General features: G+C 36.7%; 1 protein-coding gene across 3 annotated transcripts; it reads right to left on the minus strand.

The window, feature by feature from the left end:
- Window positions 1-1890: 1890 nt before the first annotated feature.
- LOC311073911 (L-rhamnose-binding lectin CSL3-like) lies at window positions 1891-24569 on the minus strand. Of its 3 annotated transcripts, none has more exons than XM_084100026.1 (11): window positions 23921-24569; window positions 23280-23327; window positions 22921-22957; window positions 3891-3930; window positions 3791-3814; window positions 3649-3705; window positions 3406-3541; window positions 3180-3289; window positions 2998-3042; window positions 2730-2850; window positions 1891-2490 (listed from the first exon to the last, which is right to left on the minus strand). In XM_084100026.1, exons 2-11 carry the CDS (start codon window positions 23291-23293, stop codon window positions 2385-2387), a joined length of 690 nt encoding a protein of 229 aa, XP_083956152.1. In that variant the 5' UTR covers window positions 23294-23327; window positions 23921-24569; the 3' UTR covers window positions 1891-2384. The 3 variants fall into 3 exon arrangements, with proteins under 3 accessions (XP_083956152.1, XP_083956153.1, XP_083956154.1); XM_084100027.1 differs by having other exon boundaries at window positions 24474-24566; XM_084100028.1 differs by lacking the exon at window positions 23921-24569 and having other exon boundaries at window positions 3891-8991.
- Window positions 24570-25633: the final 1064 nt, after the last annotated feature.

Genomic DNA, 25633 nt, shown 5'->3' on the forward strand with positions numbered 1-25633 from the left:
AATAAAGCAACCTCTGAGTATTAGAGGGTATGTTGTATATTGATAATTGTGGTTTATTTAAACCTAGAGTATTTCCCATGAACGAATCTTTGTGGTCATGCTAACATGCACTCTCTTCATCTCTGTTAAAAAGATTTAAGGAAATTAGAAGTTGTGCAAAACATTGTATGCCAGGACAACTAGGATAAGTGACTTGCAACTTTACCAAAAAATAATTAAATAAACAGATTTTTACATGAATAACTCAAAGGAAGCACAAATTAGCCACCTGAGATGGACATGTTGCTAACATTTTCCAACCAATGCTGCATATTATACCTGATCTATGGAAAAAAATCTATAATTGTTCCATTACCCAAAAAAAACAAAACAGGTTTGAGTGAAAACAATGATTTTAGGCCAGTAGCCTTGACATCCTGTGTAATGAAAAGTTGAGAAGTATATGATCCATTTTAAAGACCGAAGTTAACTCTGTACTTGCACCATTAAAATTCGCATACAGGCAGGGCCGTAGTTCAGAAGATGCTGTTAACAACAGTCCCAACAGGTTAGATTCAATCACACTTTATCGGAGCTGAAAAATATCAGCACAGGTGTTCCACAGGGATGTGTCAGTTCTCCTATCCTTTTTACATTGTATACCAACGAGTGTTCAAGTTGTGATTATAATAATTTTATAGTGAAATTCTCAGATGACACAGCGATACATAGTCTTTTGTATGAGAATACTGATATGTCAGTTTATTTCTCAGTGGTATCAAGGTTTGTAGAGTGGTGTGATCTAAATCATCTTATTTTTAATACAGAAAAGACTAATCTCTCAGAAAAAAAATGTTCAAAAGCTGTCACTGGGACAATACCCTTCAAAATGGTTCTAATATGTACCATTTAGATACTAATATGTGCACGTTTGGTACCAATATGTACCTTTGAGGGACTTATATGCACTCTTTAGGTACAAAGGTGTACCTTTTGAAAAAATACCACCACAGTGACAACTTTTGTACCTTTTTTTCTGAGTGTGTAAGATGATTTTTGCCCTTAGATCACTAGGTGATCACACACAAGAGCTTTTACATGAAACATCCAGTAGGTTCCTACAAGTACCTTGGTATCCATATGGATAATACACTTAGTTGGGGGATTCATGTGGATACAATATGTTCTCCCATGCACACTGTAAAAAAAAAAATTACATCCCCAAGTCAAAAATTTCAAGTGACCGATAACATCTAAATTTTTCAATTAGTCTGACATATTTCTCATTGAGCCAATGTTAACAGACTATTGCAACAAGAATTTCACTTAAAAATTTAGATGTTATCGGTCACTTGAAATTTTTGATTTGGGAGGGTTAGAAATTTTTTACAGTGCATGGACTTAGACTTTATGGAGAGGACCAGAAAATTAAGTGGTTGTTCTATCAGGCAATTATAGAGAGCATAATCAGATATGGCATTACTGGTTGGTAACCTTACAATTTAGGTAAAGTCGAAGCTTGCACGCTTGGTTAAAATAGCGATGAAGACCAGTGGGAGAAAGGAATTTTTGCCACTTGAATCACTGAACAATCGGTTCTTAGAGAAGCTCATACAATCTTAGCTGATCCATTGCATGTTCTGCATTCAGACAGAGTATGAATTGTTACCTTCTGGAAGACGGTACAGATTTCTGATGTGTAGATATAATCATTTTAAGAAGTCTCTTATTCCTTTTTAAATTAAAATGTTAAATGAATGAGTATTTAAGCTCGTGTATGGGAATTATTATTTGTATTGTAGAATTTTGTTAAATGTTTCCAATGATTTTGTCAATGTAAACACCTTGAGTCCATTGACCATGCGGTTTCGTATTTGAAAATGTTAGGATGTTTTACAGTGTAGGCTAGAGTGCTTTTTACAATACAAATTCTTACAAAAGAGCTTTATAGGAAATAGAAATGAAAACTCTTGTTTTATAAGTTCAACAATTGTGTTTTTTTTAAGTTGAGAGGTTCTTTGGGAGCCAAAAATGGTAATGGCATCACTGAAAACCATATTTTGAAAGCTTTTTTTTACACCATTCAATAAATATATTTGCTGCCTTAAAATCAACTCAACTGTAGAAGTAGCTTCAACTACATTTAACATAGGCCTACTTAAGTTGAAAATTGTAAAACTAAGTCGCTTATTCTGATAAAAAACCCGATATATTTTACAGACAATCCCACAAGCATCACCTAAAAAAATATTTTATATACATATATACATACTTTTGTGCTGAAATTCATGATAGACCATTTGTAAAGCATCTGGATTCTACTTTTTATTTTGCTTTCCATTATTATCATTTGTTGACAAACATGACACATGGACAAAGGTGCATTTGTGGCAGGATGGTCAATATTATTTACAGCTGTATGTCACTTCCAGATACTTATAAACACCCACACATGGATCAGAGAAGAATGAATTTGATGCTTTTAGATGACAAAACTTCTTCCCGTCGCACCTTAAGAAAGAAAAACTGGAATTAGAAAAGACTGTCTACTAGCTTCAGTAGCTTGTATCATTCTACCATCGCAAACTAGTCTATATTTTTTGTCCATGTGTTAGCTATTTAATACACAGGATGATGATTCTCAATGTACATTGTCCCTTGGATACATTTTATATACATTTCAAAAATAGCTGAAGACAGTGTGACCTAAAGTCTAAAAGTTACTCTAGATGAAGTATCTGCTGCTGTACCTGGAACGCAGGCTGCTGGTCTGAGGAGAGTAACAGTCTGTTGTGGTTGCGAATTTATGAGGGCAGGTTAAGAGACCTCGCCTTCCATAATTGGCATGATGAACATGAATAACACCTTTACCTTGTGACAGACACCCATCAATCACTTTAATAAAAAACGATTTCTGCCAACATGTACTGCAGCACTGATCCATTCAAAGCATTGTGGACATGAGGCTATACACTGATCTCAGCATAGTAAAGAAAATACAGAAAGAAAAGTACTTACAACACTTAATGATGCTTTGACGACCTTCACAGGTTACATTTCTTTCTACAGGTTTTTTTGGGTGAGGGGGGACAGAGGTCAGAAATACAGTAACTACAGTACAAGATATGCAAATATTTATACTCATTTGCTATGCCTTTATAAAATATTAAACTTCAAAGTGAACGATGGAAATTACTTACTTGCTGGGACACATTCATAAGATACATTCAGGTATTTATAAGTCCCAACACAAGGATCAGAGAAAACAGAGTTCACTGCAGGAACAGTACAGTTCTTTCTTCCATCACACCTGATTCATGGACAGACAGTGACAATTACTTAATATATTATAAACAACTTGAATCTTATGCTTAATGCATACACTGAAATTGTAAACTTATTTTATCGGTTATCGGTTAAACCTACCGATTGGACATTATAGAGAGGGACGCTTCTGCGCGGCAGTGTTTATTCGAGATCTGATTAGCTCGTTTCCCAGTAGTGCATGTTTTGCAAGTGGTCCGCCCATAGTTGGCTTTAATGACCTTTATGAAACCCACATCTGATGTTTAAAGGAAGAAAAATAACTCATGATCCTGTTACCCACACTCATACGGTCTTATTTGGGAACAAAAGCCAAACATATAACTTAAAGGACTAATTACTCACCACAGTGTAGACCTGCAGATTTTCCTTCACAGACCAATGTTTTTTTTGCTTCTGCACCTGAAGAGAGGAAACAAGTAATAGTACTTAAATGTTCTGCACCTGAAAGTCTTTAATGAGACTGCACATGTATTAGTTGCCTTACCATGTTGATACAGAAACAGCAGCACTGAAAATCCAACAACAACAACGAGTTAAAACACTTGAAATCATGCAAATTGAATTGGTTCTAATTCAGTACTTACAAGTGAGCCAGCTTAGCTTTTGCACCAGCATGTTGAATGTCTGAACAGAAGGAAAGCCCTAGTATTATTTTAAGGGAACACATGAGCACACAATATTTGTAACAAAAACAAAATGCAAAAATTCAGATGTTCTGAAATTTTGAACAAGATTCCAAAACACTTTGTTTCGCTCTCAAATTATTGCATTAAAGGACTGAATTCCATTACATTATTATATTTAGCCCACTGATAGGAGGACAGTTGAATCCAAACGCAATTTATTGAAAATAAACAAAACATGACTTTGACTAAAGAAACATGAACATGAGACTCACCAAACAGCAGTTACTGAGAACAAAGCTTGACAAAAGACTATGGAAATATAATACCTATGGACTAATGACATAACAAGACACACCTGAAAGTAATCAACACAATGAACCAATGGGAAGACACAACTGAAAACCACATGACAAGACCATAAACCAATGAGAACATGACATGGCAAATGAGCCAAATACACAGGGTGCATCTCAGGCCCAGTCCACATGAACACGGGTATTTTCAAAACTGCAGATTTTTATATGCGGTTTAGCGGTTCGTCCACACGCAAAAGTAGTATCCGGTCACTGAAACCAAACTTTTTTGAAAACTCCTGCCAGGGGATTTTAGCTTGTGACGTCAGAGTGCGTATTGTTTCCTTTGTTTTCCTTTGTTTGTGCATCTGGTTTCAGGGGAGAGGAGAGAATTATCAGATATCTTGAAGAGACACCACCCAAAAAGGAGAACCAATGACTGCAATGAAATTAAGACCATTTTACCAATCACACTGAGACAAAATGATACCAAACTTAAAAAGGAAAAAACAATAGATTCACAAGATATAACATAGTAAAGACATTCTCAGTGAACTTTTAGTGACTTGAATCAGGGGGGAAAAGAAGGGAGGAGGGAGAGGGGGATGCAGAGATAAGGAAGGAGAAAAGTTTGGACAAGGCGATGTACTGCTCTTTCTTTGAGGTCTTCACTTCAGGGTCCGTTTTATTGCTTTATTGCAGGGTGCGTTTTATCTCAGCTTTTGTCTTAGCAGGAAAATCAAGTCTTACACAGTGATGAAAGCTGACTGTGTTGTCGCCTCATGTCGGCTGCGTCTTGCGTAAAAATTGAATTGCCTGACCGTTGGCTTGGTGTGTCCGGGCCTTAACCCTAATAAAAAGCAGAATCACAGTGAACGCGAAAAAAAGCATGTTATCTCTGTTAGCAGACGATGTTATTTTGGAGTAGTTATGAATTAATTAGCTTTGTTTAGTACTGTGTCAGCATAGGGAGATGCACTTCACCTTTAAAAAAAAAGGTGAAAAGAAAAAAATTAGACCTTTGCAGTAAGATAGAGTTATTATTTTTTTATTTAATACTTGTTGGAATTCATTAAGCTATTCAGAGTCAGTTGTGATCCATAAATCCTCTCCTGTGGCATCATGGGATAGTAAAGTGTCCACTGAATGCAAGTAGTAGGTCATCTGCAAGTTGAGTGAAGTAGTAGGTCATCTGGGGACTTTTCGTCTACTGGTTTTCTACTGTTTTTCGAATACTGTGCTTTGATTTTCATCATCAATCCAAAGCAGTAAATCTTTAAATTGGTATATGATCAAAACATACGGATGAAGAATCCTCAAGAACATAACATTTCAGGTTTATGGGTCAAAATACATTTAAAATGAACTAATGTAACGGACATATGCCGTTTCAATTCCTGCTCGAGTAGGAATGGTTGCATGACCAATCAAAGATCTGAAAACTACACCTGCTGTATAGTGTGTAAGGTCCAGCATGGTAATAATTAGCATCTTTAGGCCAAAACAAGATCAGCAACTACTAACTTTTCCTCAGAACATGTCGAATTATATCACACATTTTGATTTGGGGCCATTAGACTTGTTTGGCATAGAGCTTGACATTATCAGTGACAAGCTAATCTTAATCCAGAGATAAAGCTTTATAAATAGTATGGTTTATTCCTTGTTCTCAAACATATCAGCATGATGCCACAAAATCTAAAGTCAGTTTCTTTATTTAATTTAAGAAAGCATAATTTAAATTTACGTTGACTTGCAATGCGAATTTGAGACTTTTGATAATATCATCTATAGATATTTGAATGTTTTCTGTTTGATTTTGCAGCACTAATTTTACTTTTACCTTGCCGACAAGGTAAGCCCTTATTGAGTTGTTTTGCTATGTAAAAATTTTTTTTATTGCATCCTAAACAGCCTTTCTCTCTCTCCAGGTGTTGAAACAAAAAAATATTTCACATGTGAAGGAGGCTCTGTTCAGCTCGGTTGCGGTGAGTAAATCTACATTCTAACACTTCACAATTAAAACTTCTAATTTTAGTAATTGTTCTCATGATAAGTTGTTTCATGTGTCAGATTGGAGATAAAGGTTGTTACAGTTAACTATGGGCCAACTGACCACACGGCATGCTCCACTGGATGATCACTTCATCAGCTCTAAAACGTTGACCGCTTCCAAGAAACATCCGTCCGTATGTTGTCCGTCTGGTACCTGCTTCTTTCCGAGCAAAAGAAATGATTGTACTGTATGAACAACAGATACTACTGCAATTCTTAGCAAATCTTTAAAATCGTTTTTTAAAATGCTTTGTGTGTGATCATAGATGTTATGGAAGAAAGAGCTGTTCTGTTCCTGCAGTGAACTCTGTTCTCTCTGACCCTTGTGTTTGGGACTTACAAATACCTGGATATGTTGTTATATCAACTTGACACAACTTGTGTCTCCTATTTAGGAAGTCAATAGTTTGACGTATACACTCTAAAAATTAGGGTAAAAAATTAGGGTCAGTAAGAGTTTTTGGTAGTGCTTTTCAAAAAAAATAAAAAAAATAAAATAATTTGTTGACAGGGGCAGTGGCCTAATGGTTATCAGACTTGGTTAGGACTTGTAACCTGAAGGTCAAGGGTTCAGTTCCCAATACGGTCAGGAAACGACTGAGGTGCCCTTGAGCAAGGAACTTAACCCCCAATCACTCCTCAGGTGCCGCAGTGAATGTCTGCCCACTGCTCCAGGTATGTGTCCACGGTTTGCAGTTTGTGTGTTCACTACACACTGCTCCTAATGTGTGTGCACTAACTTGGATGGTTTGCCATACTTGGCCTTCACTTCACTTTACTTGGTTAAAGGTGCAGTGTGTGATTTTTTAGCGGCATCTAGTGGTGAGATTTGCGAATTGCAAGCAATCAGTCACTCAAGGCCAATCCTTCAAATTGCAAACTCGAATGAGAAGCTACAGTGGCCGACGTAGGATCGGAAGATGTCGTCGTCTGAGTCAGCAGAGAGTAGCAAGTCAAGCAATGAGGTTTCTTTATATTATATTTTATATTAAATTATATTTACTTAATTATTCAGTAAAACCACATGTTATTTCGATTATTTTTACTTGTTCATCATTGTGTTAGTCTTTTATTCACTGACTTTACCATAGCCTGTTTCCATGCTAGTTAGTATAAGATAAGATCTATGGATAAGAGCATCAAAGCAGCTAGGTAAGGGGAAATAGCTAACGTTATGATGTCCGAGTCGTCGTTCAGACAGCATGTTTTTCTCCACGTTTGCAGTCAGGGACAACCTGAGTATTCTGCTGCTTCTCATTCAAGTTAGCGCTGTTTGTTCGCTGTCGGCTATGGTAGAAACATGACGTCACGATATGTCGACCTTCATAGAAGGGGGTGCCCGCGGTTATGTAGATATAAATGACTCATTCTAAGGTAATACAAACATAACGGTTCATTAAGTAAGGTCTTTATACACCACTGAAAACATAGTTATGGATCTTATATTGCATTTCTGTCAATAGATCCTCAGAAATATCACACATTGCACCTTTAATATAAAATAACCAAGCAAAGTATTAATTTATTAAAGAATATTTGAAAGTATATTTAGAATTTTCAAAACGTTTTTCATCTTCAATTGACCATATGCACAGAACGTTCTGAAGAACTTCCGCAATATAAGCCAGCTGGAAAACTTCCGGTGAAATGTCACTTTTGATGTGTTGGCATCATCACACCCTGAGGTAGCTTTAAAAACATAAATAGTGTAATACTTAGTTTGTAATTAGAAATTAGTCACTTAAATGGCCAGGCCAAATGGGGTACAAATGGGGACAATCTCGAAAGGATGAACAAATTATGTTTTTGGTCATCACATGAAAAATAACATTTGAAGTGCTGGAAAAATGTTGCGTGCACGTGTCCATTTACAGACACTGTTTCTTATTCCAACGTTCCCATTAGCTTCGTCTTTATTGCAATCAATAAAACTGCATTAAAATATAAATACAACATTAAAAAGTTAACCATTTTAGGCAACAGATCGTACAGAGAGCACAGAATGACAGCAGTTCATGCTAGTTTCATTTCATTCTCGGTATAATAATGTGTCTAACCACAAATAATAAGCAAGCATGCCACCTAGTGGTACTGTATGGTATTGTAACAAGTTATCAACTGTCTGACTGAGACTTTGAAAGAAAAAAAAGTCACTTTTTTGTGTTTGACTGTAAAGTTTATGTTGTATAGCATTACTTATCATGTGTATTGTATATAATTGCAAAATACTATAAAATAAATGTCACTATGTTTATTGTTATTATCTTGATGATTAATTTTGAATTATTGTACTCGGGGCAAGACCATGAAACATTCTGTTAAATATACGGTAATAGAGATGTTTCGGTAGTAGAGAATGAAGATCTGTCCTTCATTGTAACCGATTTCAAATGGTGCTAGAAACCCCAAAAGACTCTGAACACCAAAAGAAATCGGTCAACCTTGGGTAAAGGACATAGGTCTTGAAGTCAAATTTGATATAAGAGGTATACAAAGTTTAAAGCATGAATGTTGTCAGTTTTCCAGATAAACAGTGATGCATTTCCCACCCCAAGAACACTGATTTCAAATGGTGCTAGATTAATTTCTTCAGTACTCTAAGCCACCACTTGAAACCAGCTTCCAAGAGGAGACACGGTCAGACTCCTTCATAGGCCTTCCTTCGACGTCAGGTGCCGAAACATAACGCAACAGCGTCACAGATGGCAGGGCTTCAGACAAAAAGACAGAAAACAGAATATTAAGTCACATTCAGTATATTTGTAATAATTTCTACCTCTTGTTGCTAAATAAACAGGTAGTATTTTTCCACAGTGCAAAAGAAACTTCTTCCACTTCTCAATTAATAAAATAAAATGAATATTATTTAACAAAATAAAATATGAATATTTAATAATAACATCAGTATTATTCATTATAAATTGAATAACATTTAACACAAAATATTAACATTATAAATCATTTTAATAATGTTTATAATACATTTTATAATATTTAATAAAATAAATATTAATGGTTGATAATGATTTTAATAATATTTATATAAAATGTAATAGTATTTAGGTAGATGACAAACCATTAACAAAACCATGTAACCGACGCAAGTGTTTTTTGCTAGTTTCAGCCCGACGCAGTTATCATTTTCACGTCCTGCGCCACGTTGTTTAAATAGCAAATGCATTTGCGCCCATGTGTGCGCCCATAGGCGTGCTGGTCTGAAAATGAGGTGTGTTCTGGCGCATTGTTATTTTGAGGCAACTGAAATAGACTGTGCCATTGACCAACAAAAACCTGGTCTGAAGTCAATGGTGCAGTATTTTTTTTGTTATTTAAAGAGCGTGTTAGTAATGTGCGCCTATAAGCGGGTCCACAACGCGTGTACACTCTGCTTATTACACACACATGGACGCGCAGCAGCACACAAACAATGTAAAACATGATTATCGTGTACATAAAGATACGGTGGAATCCGGCTTGTCCCGTAGATGGTCTCGCGTGCTTGATCCGTTTCCTCTCTGGAGAAGCGTTGCAAATTCCGCCATGTAAATAGTGAATCCGTCATGGTGAGAGCGCAACTGGCTTTAAAAGGGAATGGGAGATGAGACTCTGGTTTTTCCCTTCATTAAACTAGCAAAAGTGGATTCAGACACGCCCTAAGTGCACTTGCGCCGTGCGCTTTAGACCATGCGCTTAGATCGTTAAAATAGGGCCTTATGGGTTCACTTGCAACAAAGATCAACGTAGTTTGTGCCAACCGCAATTTGTCCATTAAATTATTAATTTAGTATACATGTATTAAACAAACAATTTATTTATAAGTAATTATACAAATTATATCATTTTAATATAAATCACATTTAATAAAAATTTTAATACTATTTATAATACAGTGAAATAAGCATTGTTAAAACATCTACACAGCTACTGTCAAAGGAACGGTGTAGTTAAGTATACGGCATGTAGGAGTAAACGGCCGTTGTTAACTAGCCAAACCTTCATCACATAATCTCCATTTACTATCTATTCTGAGCTTTTATTTAAGAGCAGAAACTCAAATCTCAAGCCTCTCTGACAGATTCACAACTCAAACCATAAAACATGACAAAAAAGCCCACACCTCCAGTTCTGGAAGGAAACCCAACACTGCTAGACTCATTTCACGGAGGATAACCAAGATTATTAGTTTGCAGAACCTACTAAAGACAATCAGAAAGAGCTCAGACAGGCTACTTTAATCCTGCACATCTCCCTCCACCTGGCCACTCGCTTTAAACATTAAACGCACATAAGGAAATGTTTCGTGACGTTAAGCAATATAATTAGCAGAATTATCGATCGGAGGATAAAAGATAACGTGGTTTCATAAGCTATAGATAAGGCACCCATAACAAGCAAATGCAGTGGCATAATGCCTGTGAATAATGAATAAACACAAGACAATGCTGATTTACAATCTGACTAAGCAAATTTGGCATGGATGAAGAACTGTGAACAGCCTGGAGTTTGTGGGCTTCAAGTGGAAAATTGCAAACATACAGAAAGTATGTACAGTATAGCTTCATACCTATAAGGGATCAATCCCTGCCTCCGTCTCCATAGCTACAGCCACTTTACAAACTGAAACCTATTGTATTTCTCATGCAATTTGTAACTTCTCTCAGCAAATGAGAATACTGACTTGAATATTGATATCAGACATTTACTAACAGCTCCCTCTCAATGCTCTACAGTGGCTTGACGGCAGTGAGCTAAATGCAAATAATAAAATGTTATACATATATAAAATTATTATTATAATTAATTGTAGCATGATAAATAATTTATTTTATTGTATACAAGTAAAATAGTATAATTCTTTTATTTATAAATTTACTAATTTTTGGCAAAACTTTACAATAAGGTCTCTATAATTTACATTGGTTATTGCAATAACGAACTAACAATAACAAAGGCTAATACATTCTGTAAGAATATATTTTTCAATGTTAGTTAATAAAAATGTAGTTAATGTAATTTAATGTAGTTCATATAATGTTAACAAATACAAATTATGATCTTGATAATGTATTAGTAAATGTTGAAATTAACATTTACTAAGATTAATAAATGCTTTAGAAGTATTGTTTAGGGATAGACTGAAACGTAAATTCTGGGCCGAAACTGAAAAGTCAGGATGCGCTTGGCCAAAATCCGCAACTGACAATCAATAATAAATTAATTAAAGTAATTTAATAATCAACACTCAAATAGCTAAAACTGAGTTAGTACAAACATTTTAATTGCACAAAAGGCAGTTTTTATGTAAACTTTTTAATAACAGAATTGTTTCTACTCAGTTTGATAGTGAAATATAAACATTTAAACGAAAATAAAACTGTAATAACCATAGATATCATATATAAACGCTAGATGTCTTATGGCGCAGTCACTTGGATGCCGGCATCACCGTTCGGCCATCTTGTCACAGTGAAGCTGTGAATTAAGGTAAGTGATCAGCACGCACACAAATCCTCTTATCTCGCTGAAATCTTGACGGATTTACAAACGGTTTGGTTTCTTACAAACGTTATTAACGTGGCTATAATTCCGAATGTTTGAACATACATGTTATAATTATTCATATGTATGCAGTGTATGTATGCAGTGTCATAACTACATCTCTGACGTTTATAACAAACCAAACCGTTTGAAAATCGGTAGAAAATTTAGCAAGTTATGGTTATTTAAAAGTACATGCACCATTAAACGAGTGAGCGAGCACACTGTGGCAAGATGGCCGCCACGTGCGGACGTCGACCTCCATTGGCCAGCAGCGCGCACGAGACATCTAGCGTTTATATATGATATCTATGCTTAAAACAACCCTTAACGTTCGTGTTCAAAACTGTGCAACTCACCGAGTGGTTAGTGGTGTTCGTTGATGATTAAAAACAAATATATCGGCGCAATGTATGATTTCAATCCGTGTTATTTGCTATAGTGGAACTATTTTTTCAAGATACCTCACAACCGCGTATAAACTTCCGCTCGATATTTGAGTCTGAAGCGCAGTAATATCAACAAGCAATGAGTCCTCCAACAAAATGCCAAATAAAACACGACAGAAACTGTATTTCGCTACGCTACTTGTTTTGGAACATCAACGAACATCACTAACCACTCGGTGATTTGCACAGTTTTGAAAACGAACGTTTTAAGGTTAACATTTTGGGTTGGTTTAACCCTTTGAGGTACGCACCATGAAAAAAGCAAAGGAAAAATTATTTCTTTGCATTTTTTATTCAATTATGATAACAATAACAACAATCAAAAATTTTTTTTTAAATTAGACCCTACAGTATTTTAGATACAGTCCTCTACCAAACGGTTGAGATGTCTGTTCATAATAAAAGAACAAAATTCAGAACAAGTCATATTAAGTGCAATTTCTTGACCAATAAAAAATCTGATGGCTGCTATTGATGGCTCCAAACATATCAAGTGTGTGTGTGTGTGTGTGTGTGTGTGAGTGTGTGTGTGTGTGTGTGTGTAAAACTTCACCCAAGATTTGATTAGTACAGAGCCCCCCTAGTCCCACTTTGTCAAAAAAAGATAGTATCTTGAGGCCACGAGATAGTATCTTAAGGCCACGAGTTACTATCTTGAGGCCACGAGTTACTATCTTGTGGCCACGAGTTACTATCTTGAGGCCACGAGATAGTATCCTGAGGCCATGAGTTACTATCTTGAGGCCACGAGATACTATCTTGAGGCCACGAGTTACTATCTTGAGGCCACGAGATACTATCTTGAGGCCACTAGTTACTATCTTGAGGCCACGAGATACTATCTTGAGGCCACGAGTTACTATCTTGAGGCCACGAGTTACTATCTTGAGGCCACGAGATAGTATCCTGAGGCCACGAGTTACTATCTTGAGGCCACGAGATACTATCTTGAGGCCACGAGTTACTATTTTGAGGCCACGAGTTACTATCTTGAGGCCACGAGTTATTATCTTGAGGCCACGAGTTACTATCTTGAGACCACAAGATAGTTATAATTTTTTTTTTTTTTTGACAAAGTGGGACTAGGGACTCCGTAATAAATGCCATTATTTTATATGAAAAAGTTAATAATTGTATTTTATTTAGAAAATATTTTAGTCTGTCTTGTATATTTTTTTTATTAGATCAGATAACATTTTAAGCTGTTTTATGGTCATGTTACAATGTGCCCCTCACATGTTACAATGTACCCCACCTATGGGGCATGTTGTCACATTTCACCTCCATTCTTTCGGGGTATCTTCTTTCTTATCAAGAAAAAAGTATATACTGTATTAATAAAACAAAACCACATAATTGTACTAGACATGTGGGAAATTAATGTGGAGAAAAATAAATACTCTGAACCATAAGTAGATTTACACAAATTGAGAAAGTCAAAAAGTGTTACTTTGTGCCCGCTCTCCCAGAAATAGTGAAAAAATTATATTGATCAAATATTTTTCATCAAATATGTAATTGAATAATATAAAATTAATCATTTTAACAACACTAACCCTTTTGTTCATTGTAAATAGCTCATTTTACCAACATTAGCTAATTTTACCAACATTAGCTAACTTCTCTACCATAAAATGACAACTCAACCGTTTGGTAGAGCATGTTTTGAAAAAATTATTTGACCCTTATAAGACTTATTTTTGTTTAATTAAGTTACATAATTCTGTTTAACAACTCCTCTGAAACGATAATATGTCAACAAAATAGTTTTACCTTTAAAAGTCCCGCCGATATGCGTCATCAAAGGATGAGTAAATTTTCGCTGTGTCACGTGCTGTTTGAAGGAACACTGAAAAGGCATGCTGCTCACAGACACAGTGCCATCTAGTGGATTTTTTTAGCATTGCACAACTACACCAAACGATAGAGATGGCTCATTCAGGTTGAGTTAAGCTTGATGCATTTTTCAATAAAATATAGTGACTTAAAGTGTGGTCTACCAAACGGTTGAGTAGTACCTTAAAGGGTTAAGGACATGTTCGTGCATGCCCGTAGCCAGCCACTCTGAAGCGGTCAAAGGCGATTCTAAACGAGTCAAAAAGTCGAGACAGAAAATTTCTGTGTCCACCACTCTAGTTCATCCATAACAAACCAGAAAAAAGACTCAAAGTGCTACATACCGGAATTAACCTTTAAATAATAAAGACATCACTAACCGATTAAGTAAAAATATAAGCATATGCATATATATAGCAAAATGCTCTTCTCTAAAGTTTTTCGAGCTAACTAATGAGTTTATTGACATGAGTTTTCCTAAGGCAAATGTAACTTCAAGTGACATTGTATAGCCTACAAGCTGTTTTACAGACGTTTTTCATCGGTTGGGACACTGATCGAGCGATTACATGAAACAGGATTCATTTCGGTAAGCTGTAATGTTTCTTTCAACATACCTTCTGGTGTTCACCCATTTTTATTTTGTGCTATAACTAGGAGTAAAGAGATGAGAATCGGTTCACGTTTAAAGATGAGACTTTGCTTAATATTAAAAGTAACAAAGCACACAATGTTTTGTGAAGTTTTGCTCACGTATCATCAGAAAACACCTTAGACTAAAAGAGTTTAGATTTATGAAACCATATCTGATTAAAATAGAGAAATTAAAATTCTCAATCCAGAGCTAGTGTTGACAAGCTGACATGTTTAACTGTTGCTTATCCAAGCTGTGTGCACGAAATAGACGAAATAAACTGTTTCCTTCACTGATTTTTGGCTTGAAACCAAAAATAGCTGTTTCAGCTGAAAATTTTGGTGCATCCCTAGTACAGTTCACTATTAGTTAATGTTAACTAATGTAGTAAACTAATGTTAACCAATGAAACCTTATTGTGAAGTGTTACCTACATTTTCATTAACTGCACAGGTCCATCAATATACAAAAATACATTTTTGTTTACTTTTACATGAACCATGTGAACAATTGAACTGCATTAGGTTGTAAACTTTAGGTCCTGATGGAAAACCAGTTGAGCACCACGGCTCTAGAGAACGCCCTGTATGCTTACAGCAGTTTCATCTGTCCCTCAATGGCACACGCACACAGCCTGGGAATGTGAGGCAGCGCCTACGCAGGCAAACCAGGAAAGATTTAACAGCAAAAGCAGGTCAGCATACAGTATATGACCAAAGATCAATGCATTCAACCATGTCAAAATGTCATTTGCTTGGCTTTTAAAATCGATAGAATTATGTAAAAAAATGTTTTTAAACCTCAAACGACAAGTACTCACTAGACCTGTGGCATATAGGATCGAGCTTCTCTTTAAAGGAGATGTTCATTTAGGCTGTTACTCTGTGTTTTGCTGCCTCTACCACCGCAGTCTCTTCAAAATGAAGTGAGCGCAGGAAATGGAGTAATCTGGAAGGGAGATTCCTGACGCCAGCACTCGGCGAGGGTGTGGCGGCAGGTACTGCCCTGTAGACTGACGCTTTGCCAAGGTTTTTTGTTCTTATCTGCGTCCTCAGAGCCAAACCCTTTGCCATATAAACATCCCACTCATGCGACATATATCCCTCAACTTTATTACAATTTCCTTCTAAATCTTGTTTTAAGTCCTAAATCTTTTCAAGTGTCCCTTCCCACAGACTAATACTAAGAGAGATTCAGTAAAGCAATTCATGGATGTCAAAATATTTTTTTAGTTTCTATAGTTTGCTCAAAGCCTGCAGTCTGTGTTTGCTTTGAGCCGTGTGGCGGAGCTGAAACATGCCCCAGGAGCTCGGTGACCCTTATCTGGCTGATAGGACAGAACTCGTGGGAGTTTCCCGACCGAGAGGAGAGCATGGCGACAGTTGCTGTTTAGAGGTATCTGGTTGCCCCTCTCACTTTCTTCTGCCTGTTTGTTTGCCTTCGACCTGTTGTGCAATATTTATAAAAGACTTAAAAGGGGTAGCTTTGTTTTTCTGATAAATGAAAAAAGAAATAAATGAGTAAATATGTGATTAATGAAAAAATGTCATTTAAAACAAATAATAAGTTCATAAAAATGTCTATCTATCTATCTATTACATTTAAAATGTAGTAAATTTCAAAAATAAATAAATGTCCACCAAAATATTTGGACACAAAGTGCATTTAAAACCAATGAATGTCATTGCAAAAAATAATTTAATGCAATTGAATTCATGCCAAATTCTTTTTGTGGTCCAAAATTCTATGGATTGCCTATAAAGCTCAAAAATGCAATTCACGCAATTTAAAAGTGAAACTATTGGATCGAGACAAGAACAGCTTTTTAAAAAATTAAAGCTCAATTGCGAATAACTGACCAGTTTTTTTTTTTTTATACGCATTCACTTGCGCAGACTTTCACTTCACAAACATATTTGTTTTCCATCACAACATCACCATAATATAAAAGTAAAGTTGAGTTCTTGGAAGAAATAGCCTACCCTGACACCGATATCACAGGGTGCAACAATACCAGGCTAAAAATCAGGAAAGAACAGCACAAGTTACAATCTGCGTCACAACACGATGCTAAACCCAGACGCCCATGGGTTAACTCGTGTGGTGAGATTCATCCATAAATAAGCCCCTCCCACGTGATAGGGAGAATGAGGTTGACGAGGATGCAGTCCCCTCTGGCCCTCTGGTGCCACCAACGTTTGCCAGCGCTCCGGTCTGTGGCGTCTAATGCAGCATTAACAGCTGCAGTGCAGGCCTCTGCCTCACACACAAACACACACAGTCGGACGTAACCCGGGGACAGCGCCGCTCGACACGCAACAGGTTTCAGGACAGGACTGTCTCCCTAATAGAACAAATCGCGTACACGTAAACAAACTTCATTGGCAAGACGCTGTTATGATACTGCCTGACTAAACAAGAAGCTCAGCGGTCAACTAGCAAAGAAAGAAGGCAACTGACCGATTGTGACAAATCAGGAGGGATTAAAAAGGAAGTCAAATAACAAAAAATTAGATGACAATTCTAGTCATACAATCATTCGATATAATGAAACAGCATGTGCTTTAACTAGACCACACTGTGTACATGATAATGTGCTGATAATTAATCTTAACTATTGCTTATATGAAAAAGCTAAAGCAACCCATTTTACTTTTTAGTCCACCCTAAAATTAAGATTCTGTCATAATTTATTCACCTTCATGTTGTTCCAAACCTGTATGAATTATTCTTCTGTGGAACACAAAAGAAGATATTTTGAAGAATGTTGGTAAACAAACAGTTTTGGTAGCTTTTGACAATACAATGGAAGTGAATGGGAACTGAAACTGTTTGGTTACCAGCATTCACCAAATATCTTCTTTTTATGGGTTTTTGAAAAGACATGAGGGTGACTATTCCTTTATACAGCATTAAAATAATTTTCTCACCCTAAAGTTGTTACAAAGATATTTTGAAGAATGTTATTTGGACCCAATTGACTTTCATTATATGGACAAACAACATATACATTCTTCAAAATATCTCCTTTTGTGTTCCACAAAAAAGAAAACCAGTCACAAAAGTTCACAGATTGTTAATTTTTGGGTGGATTATTCCTTTAACACACTTTTGCACATTTTCCATAGTGCGGTTCTACCAAGTAACAGCTCTCTAAAATAACAACTCTCTGACGTAACAATGAATTAGAACCAACTGGTTGTTTGAGTACTCACAAATGATAACATTACCTTCCAGCCAATCAGATTATTCTCTCCAGATGCTTTCCAGGGCTAATCCAATGGGATTTGGAGCTTCAAATAGTCGGAAGCAGCAACCGGCGCCTGATAGGAGCACAGCTCTGTCACTCATCTCTCAGATGCGGCTGCATTGGGAAGTCTAGCGCATGTGAACTGGACGCCAGCCAGTGCACAGTCACCAAGAGAGCAAGGTAAACAATTTCTCTCTTTCTCTCTCTCTCTCACTCTCTCTCATTCTAGTTCTTTCCCTGGATCCCTCCCATGACATTTAGATCCTTTTCATCAACGTGACCCTCCTCAGGACACAATTTAACCCCCAAATCAAAGGTGAGATGCAGAGAGAGAGAGAGAACCAGAGATTAAAACAGTCACGCTCTGAAAATATGACTGCGTCACCACTTGTGTTTCTCGTAACTCTGCAGAAACAAATGTTGTTGATGGAGGTGTGACATCTGCCCTCTTCCCTGCCAAAAGATCACAAATTTAGCCGAAGCACCACTTCCACCTGCTCTTCTATCATCCTACCCAATATATGGGGCATACAATACATAAAGTAAGTCGCTTGTTATGATGTCTTACGGAGCCAAAGACTGGTCTCAGGTCAGCCTAACAGTAAATAGCCCGTTAAATCACTTACCTGTTACGAGGAGCCAGAAAAGATGTTGTAACGTATATCGGTCTCAGTATCAACCGTAAATATGCGTATCGCAATTACGGTACTGACACTTGTGGTATCCGACGAGTTGGCTTGAATACAAGGTAAACAACTGCATTTATGTCAACTATTCTTGTATCTCTCAGGAACGTTAGAGAGCAGCGTTTGTTTTGTTATTGCGTTTGTATTGTTAACCGTTTTTTCGCCCCGTACACACCTCGCGACGCCATCACACGCCCAGCAAACGTTGTTGCACACCGAACCTCTGCGCACACAATTCGAGAAACTCTATCACGTTCTCAGCATCCATGTTGGAGCTGCGATTGTGGAGAAATGAACTAAAATGTGAAATCAGAGAGAGTGGGAGAGAAAAAGAGATGGAGAAGACGAGGGTGAAAGGCGGACGAGCAGACGAAAGGGCTGGAATACACTCACAGGTAGGAGAAAAGCACACATGTCCGAATCCTCTCCTCCTAGCTGCTGTTTTCCTCTCGACGTGAAAAAGTGACGTAGCAACTAATCCAAAATCTCTCTCTCTCTCTCTCCCTCCCTCCTTCTCACTCTCCACCAGACCTCCACCCTCTCCTGCTCGCTCTATTTTCATCTTGTTGCAACAGCAGAATCGCTGCTGTTTTTTTCAGACAGACACATGTCTACATAAATCGATAGCTAATAGACGCATACAAACACGCTCATTGTAATCGCAGAGACCCATAGTTGCTTCGAACGCTCGCACGATCCTTCTGTCTCCTTCTCCCTCAGTTTGTCTCTCTCGCTCATTGTGACGCAGCACTTAATTCTTGGGTCTTTTTCTCTCTCTGTGTTATGACCACACAAATGCAGCATCTCGAAAAATCCACATAACGAGTGGGAAAGTGAAAGACAGAGCAAGAGAGGCACTTTGATTACAGTTGGCTTCTCTCTTTTCCTGTCTATCAGGTGTCCTCCTCTCCCCTCTGTCCTCCTATAACTGTTCCTCTACCCATCAGCCCCCCCAGATCTTCAGTGTCTCATCTGTGTATCGGAGAGACGTGCTGGTGTCTCGGTGAACTGAGATGACGGTGCCCCTGTGATCACCTGACAGCCTGCAGCTTTTAAAGGCACATCGCAGAGCTCTGTTTCAGTTATGTAACAACTGGGCTGTTTTGTTTCTCGTGTTTTTAATCTCGGCCTATTTGCTCGGCCTGTTTAAAATATCCAGGCTGTCGGGGGATGGATAAATCGGATACTATGGGCAGGGACGGAAAGAATCTTGAATCTATGAACATCACTAGTGACGTCTTATAAAGTAACACCATTCCATCACTCGGACAGATTAGCGAAATAAACATGTATGGTGTGATAAACGACTACATGACAGACAAGAGTAACTGTAGAAGCATGAATAGACATCATGATCATAGACTACTTCTTCCTGTTTTATGACTACAGATCTGTAACTATGGAGACAGCAGAACAACATGGATTATGTCACCATATTCAAAACAGAAGTGATGCACGTATGAGGATACGGGGAGGGTAAACTTTGATAATCGCATCTGAATTAAAATATGTTGCATAAAATAATAATTGTAAAAAAATAGATTAATAATAACAATAATAGTAGTAGTAGTAGTAGTTATAAATGATTCATTATCAAAATTAAAATAATTAAATAAAATAAAGCCTTTAAGTAACAGGATGTTAAAATGAATACTTTTCTAAATCCTGATAAAAAAATATTAGATTAATCTGTCATTAATGTTACAGAAAAACAGACAGAAGAACTGCTTCCCATCAATCCCATCAAATAGCAAATATTTGTACACATACTATAATGATAAGATAACAGGACATGGCTAAAATTGTCCCATGCTCAGAGTAACCTGACTGACACACTTTAATACAGACCAGAGTTCCCAGCATGCTCCTACATTTGACATCTCAATCTAAGTGTGGAAGTGAGGCAGCCTGCAGTCTAATGGCACACCACCAGTGAATGATAATCCTTCTCTGTGCTCCAGAATATATGTTATATTGAGAGGTGAACACTGTATGAAATGCTACACTATAAAGCACGATGCGATTCTGATGCAATGCTATTCTTTAATAACATTTGTCTTTAAGTTATCCCTAATGGTTTTTGAACCACCTTTTATCGCATTACAACATGGCACCTGAACAATGTCAACTGTGTATTGATTAAGGTATCCTTAGTATGCAAGAAGATACAGACCTATGGAAAATAGACTCTGCAATGAACTAGACCCAACTGGTTGTTTGAGACAGAACTAAACGTTCATTCGTCTATATGTTGGCCTGCTTTTCTGAACGCAAATTAAACCTAGTCACAATTCACAGTGCATTCTTACCCAAGCTGTGTTTTAATCTATTTGTGTCAGAGTATATCGGGACAGCTATTATGTAACATTACAGTTATGAGGCCATCTGTTAAGCTGATGGCTGGTATGACTTGATCTATTTGATGTGTACCATTGTAAATGGGATTATGAAATTCATGGAATTCTCAAAGGTGGAAACTTTCAATGGGAATTAACTGGAATATATGGGAGTTAACAGGAATTAATGGGAATAAACTGGTTAGCCAGGCTAGCCTATAATCATGGTTTAAACAACCAGATTTAATGTAAATTCAGCTGATTTTCTGGGGGTATCGTAGGGATAATTTATTTATTCAACATTCGTGCTTTTTTGTTGTTCAATGAAATAATTGATTAAAGTTATGCTCACAAATAAATCATTAATTGAGATAAATTTGTATTAGTTTGCATGCATGTCTGCTTACGACCAAACAAAATGTTTATATTTTCATTTCTATATGATACAGTTTTATAAATTATCTCAAATTTCCAATTAATTCTCTTTAATTCCCGTAAATTCCCCTTAAGTTTCCAACTTGGAATATTTCCAAAATTGCCCATCTTAACTTCCCATGGAAAGTTTCTGAAAAGTTTCCGGAAATGTTCCACCCCTTTGCGTTACCCTAATTGTAAATAACTTGAAGCAATAAATGCAGAGATGCATTGAACTTAATGCAGTAGAAAAAGAAAAGAAAAAAGAAACTATGAATGAATCTGTTAATATTCAACTCTGCATAACTGTATACTCAACATCAGTTAAGGTGTGGTCACATTTACCATTACTCAATCCAGTCATTCCAATAGGAATTCACGCGATTGAGTTTCACAGGGCTGAAAAAGTTCCCCATGTCGATTTCTCTCATATTAAATTTGATCACGTGACTTCGCCACACTGACCAACGGAAACCTGCTTGGTTTGAAAGTGACTTCTGTGGGAGCTGTACTTTTTCAACGCTACGCTATAGACAATTGAATTTTGCCCACAAAATTTCACTAATGTGACCGCACCTTTATGCTGAGACTAGACTATCAAGTTGCATTCAGTCTGAACAAACAAATTGCTTGTCAATGAAAACTTTGTGTAGGACAACTAACATAACAACAAATGGAATTTGTTTGATTATTTTAACAAACTTTTAATTTTAGTAATAGCTCACTTCTAATAGTAGGAATACACCTCTGAGGTTTGGATTGAACCCTTCTGACTTTTTTTTATTTTACCCCTAGGTCCAACCAATGAAGGATTACAATGTAGTTTAATATTAGACAAAATTGGCCACCCACATCAAATGAAGGCACTTTTTTATAAAGAAACATTGGATACAAGACAGAACATTATCTCTTTATCAATACAACATGACATCGCATGTTTGTCTCCTTACCATGTCACACAGGATATACAGCAACAGTGCATGCTAACTACGTCCTTCCTGTCTGCTATTAATGAAGTCATCATTAGCAGGAAGCAGCAGGTGGGTTCATTTTAGCAGTGTCATCTTTGCATAGCACTTCCTGTTGACTTAATCTCTATCAGTACGGGAGCCTGGTCGACTGACTCCACATTGACCCTGAATGACGCACTTTTTAATATAGCTTCTGCTCAAATAAAACCTTGGCAAAATAGAGAAATGATGATCTTGGCAAAAATGCCACGACAGCTGATTCTCATGCCATCAAAGAGTTTTATATGAGGTTATAATACACCGTGAGGGTGAATTCCCATTATTTAAATTTGGTGGAGGGAAACGATGATATGGCTAACCTTATTCTGCTTATTTGGCTTGGATGGATGAAACGGCAGACTGCCACTGTAAACACGCAATGGTGCCACACTTAAGAAGAGAATACACGTGACAAACAGGATCTGTTTTTTGTCGCAAATCTATACAAAAATAATCTGAAGATGTTTGCTAATATGTGGACACGTACCTTTAAAGTGTTGCAGTCACTCTTCATCCCAGATTCACTACAAAACAAAAATAGGTACAAATTGAAATAAATTGCATTTTATACACGTACACATATATATTGTACAACTAAATGATGGTGAGTTCAAGAATTCCTGTGACATGTTTGAGTTTGTCTGATGAATCAACATTCAAAATACTTATCCTACTCTCTTGGATAGTAACTCTAATTATTATATTTCTCATTTTAGCTGATGCTTTAGGTACAGCGACAGTCCCCATAAATCAACCTGAGGTTAAGTGCTTTTATTCAGTGGCACAATAATGATAGTTCATGAATCATCTCTTGGGGGGTTTGAGCCTACAACCTTTTTAAGTTACCTGTCCAGATCCATAGTCAATGCTTTCCAGTCAGTGGTTCACTGTGAACTGTAAATATCAAATAAGATAAAAAAATGTATTAAAAGTAAATAAAAAACTATTTTAGTGTGTAATACATATATTTTAATATAGTACTTAAAGATTAAATATATTTAGTTATTTAAGCATATTAATTAAAAGATAATACAAATTAAAATAAACAATTGTTTTATTTTAAATAAATAGATTTCAAAAATAAAATTAAAATAAATTCCACTGTGCAGTCAGTCGCAAAAGAGCGCCACCCAGTGGCAGTGGAAAAGTACATGCCTGCTTTGTTTACATCAGAAATAAAAGGTGCGCACTTGACTAAAAACATCATTAGCTGAGAAATAAGAGGCTGATGGTGGGGGTAAACCTCATATAGTTACCTCACGGAACAGCAAACAAGCCGAAATGAAAATAAGGACCACATAATCAATAGGTTACATAAACCCAGTCATATAATAAAATGAACAGGTATTAAGCCTTTCATGCAAATCTGAGGTTATTTGTATGCTCAGGACAGCACCAAACTATGTGGTTAATCGACTGATGTCTGTCCGGAAAACTTACATGTTTTAATTAACGTAACGTTAAGTAGAAAAAACGACCGAGCTCACCTGTTATGGTATTCCTGACTGTTGAAAACATAATACATGGGTCAGGGCAAAGCACACTGGCTTGTAAATAAGAACTGCGTAACATCCTATCTTTGCCACGCCAAGTAGGCTAGGCCACACACACACACACACACACACACCTTTGTCGCAGCAGAACCCTCCTCTTCCCTGCAAACCCCACCTTGATTTGTTTCTTTCTAAGAATCACCTGTAGGCTAAGTTATATTTAACTCAGGATAACATTTCCATGAAAACTAGTCAAGGTATTCCTAAAGCATCTCAATATACATAACTGACAGCATCCTTATAATGCACCAAACCAGGACAGACTGACTTACCTACATATATGACGTTTTTCAAATAATATTTATTTATTAAATTTTTATTATTTATTATTTTGTATTAACGTTAGATCAAAAACACAGTGATACAAAAGTTCTTCAACATGTCACACAAAACATTTTCCCTGAAGGTGGATTATTTACAACAACGCAACGCCTAATGTTAATGTAAGTACTTATCAACTTTACTAGATAGAAAATACCCCACTAACCTGAACACACGTGTCGTTGTGTTATTCTTTCTTTCAATGATGTCAAACGACGGATGATGATTACTTGAACTGCATTTTTCTATTGCAAAGCGTCGTGTTGCCGAGCGAATAGAATGTTCCACAGTGCATCAGCGAGGCCCCGCCCAGCTCACACACCCCCGTTTTCTGATTGGCTGTCTGTCTAGAACGCAGTATGTCGTCAGTAGAATCACATGCTTTTGACGCATGTTTACAAACACTCGAGCGAATCACATGTCGCAGAGCCGTATTGACATGTATCGCGACTGCTGGGTTATTTGGATTGTTAGAAGAGGCATTTCCCTTTGAGCTACATATTGGTGTGAGACGTGCCGTTCAAATCGTACGACAAATTTGAGTGTCCTGTCATCGAATGTGACCACACTATGACCCCTGCAAGAAAAAGGCGTTTCCACTCGGCTAGTGAAAGTCTTACTGGCTGCAAACATGATGAACATGTTTTTAATTTACGATGTAAAGGACATTTTGATGTTTTCCTCATCTGGCAAGAAAAGCACAAACAGAAAGAGCCCCCTTAGACACCGATGACTATTGTGGGTATTTTAACCTTAAATGCATGTGTTTATCACGTTCACGTTAACATTTCAAAAGCAATTCTATTGTTATGTTAGTGTGAACATGATTAGCTATGCATTTTCATAAAAAATATTAAAATATATTTTAAGAGAAAATCACTGTTTTGACACAGTTATGGGGGTCTAAAGGGTCCCTTTCAGTTTTGAGATTTACCTGTCACATATCAAAATTACCTTTACATCGGAAATACTATTTATGATTTATTAAAATATATGACATATTTAATGTATATGTAATGAAATGTATGATTAGCACTATAATGACAAATAATAGCCCTATACAATGTGTACATTTAATATAAAAAAGCTTCACTGTCTTTCCAGCTGCATTTCCAGCTTGACATAACATGTCAAAATATACATGTTCAGCCTAGTCATCATTATTACACCAGGGGGCGACATTTGTCCAAGAAAAAGATAACATGGATCAGTTAACATTCTTTATTCATGATGCAAGTGTCATGATTTTACACTATGCTGGGCCCTGTACACAACAACAGAAGAACTTTAGACTCATTGTGTCCACGTTGCTCTTAACGTATCTTG

Source organism: Abramis brama (assembly GCF_963993115.1).
Source record: "Abramis brama genome assembly, chromosome: 22".
Taxonomy (NCBI): Eukaryota; Metazoa; Chordata; class Actinopteri; order Cypriniformes; family Leuciscidae; genus Abramis; species Abramis brama.

Coding starts and splice junctions, on each gene's coding strand:
- LOC311073911 (XM_084100026.1), bottom strand. Junction 3,931..22,920: donor GTGACTGCAACACTTTAAAG/GTACGTGTCCAC, acceptor CCTTCTGTTCAG/ACATTCAACATGCTGGTGCA. Junction 3,815..3,890: donor AAAGCTAAGCTGGCTCACTT/GTAAGTACTGAA, acceptor TTGGATTTTCAG/TGCTGCTGTTTCTGTATCAA.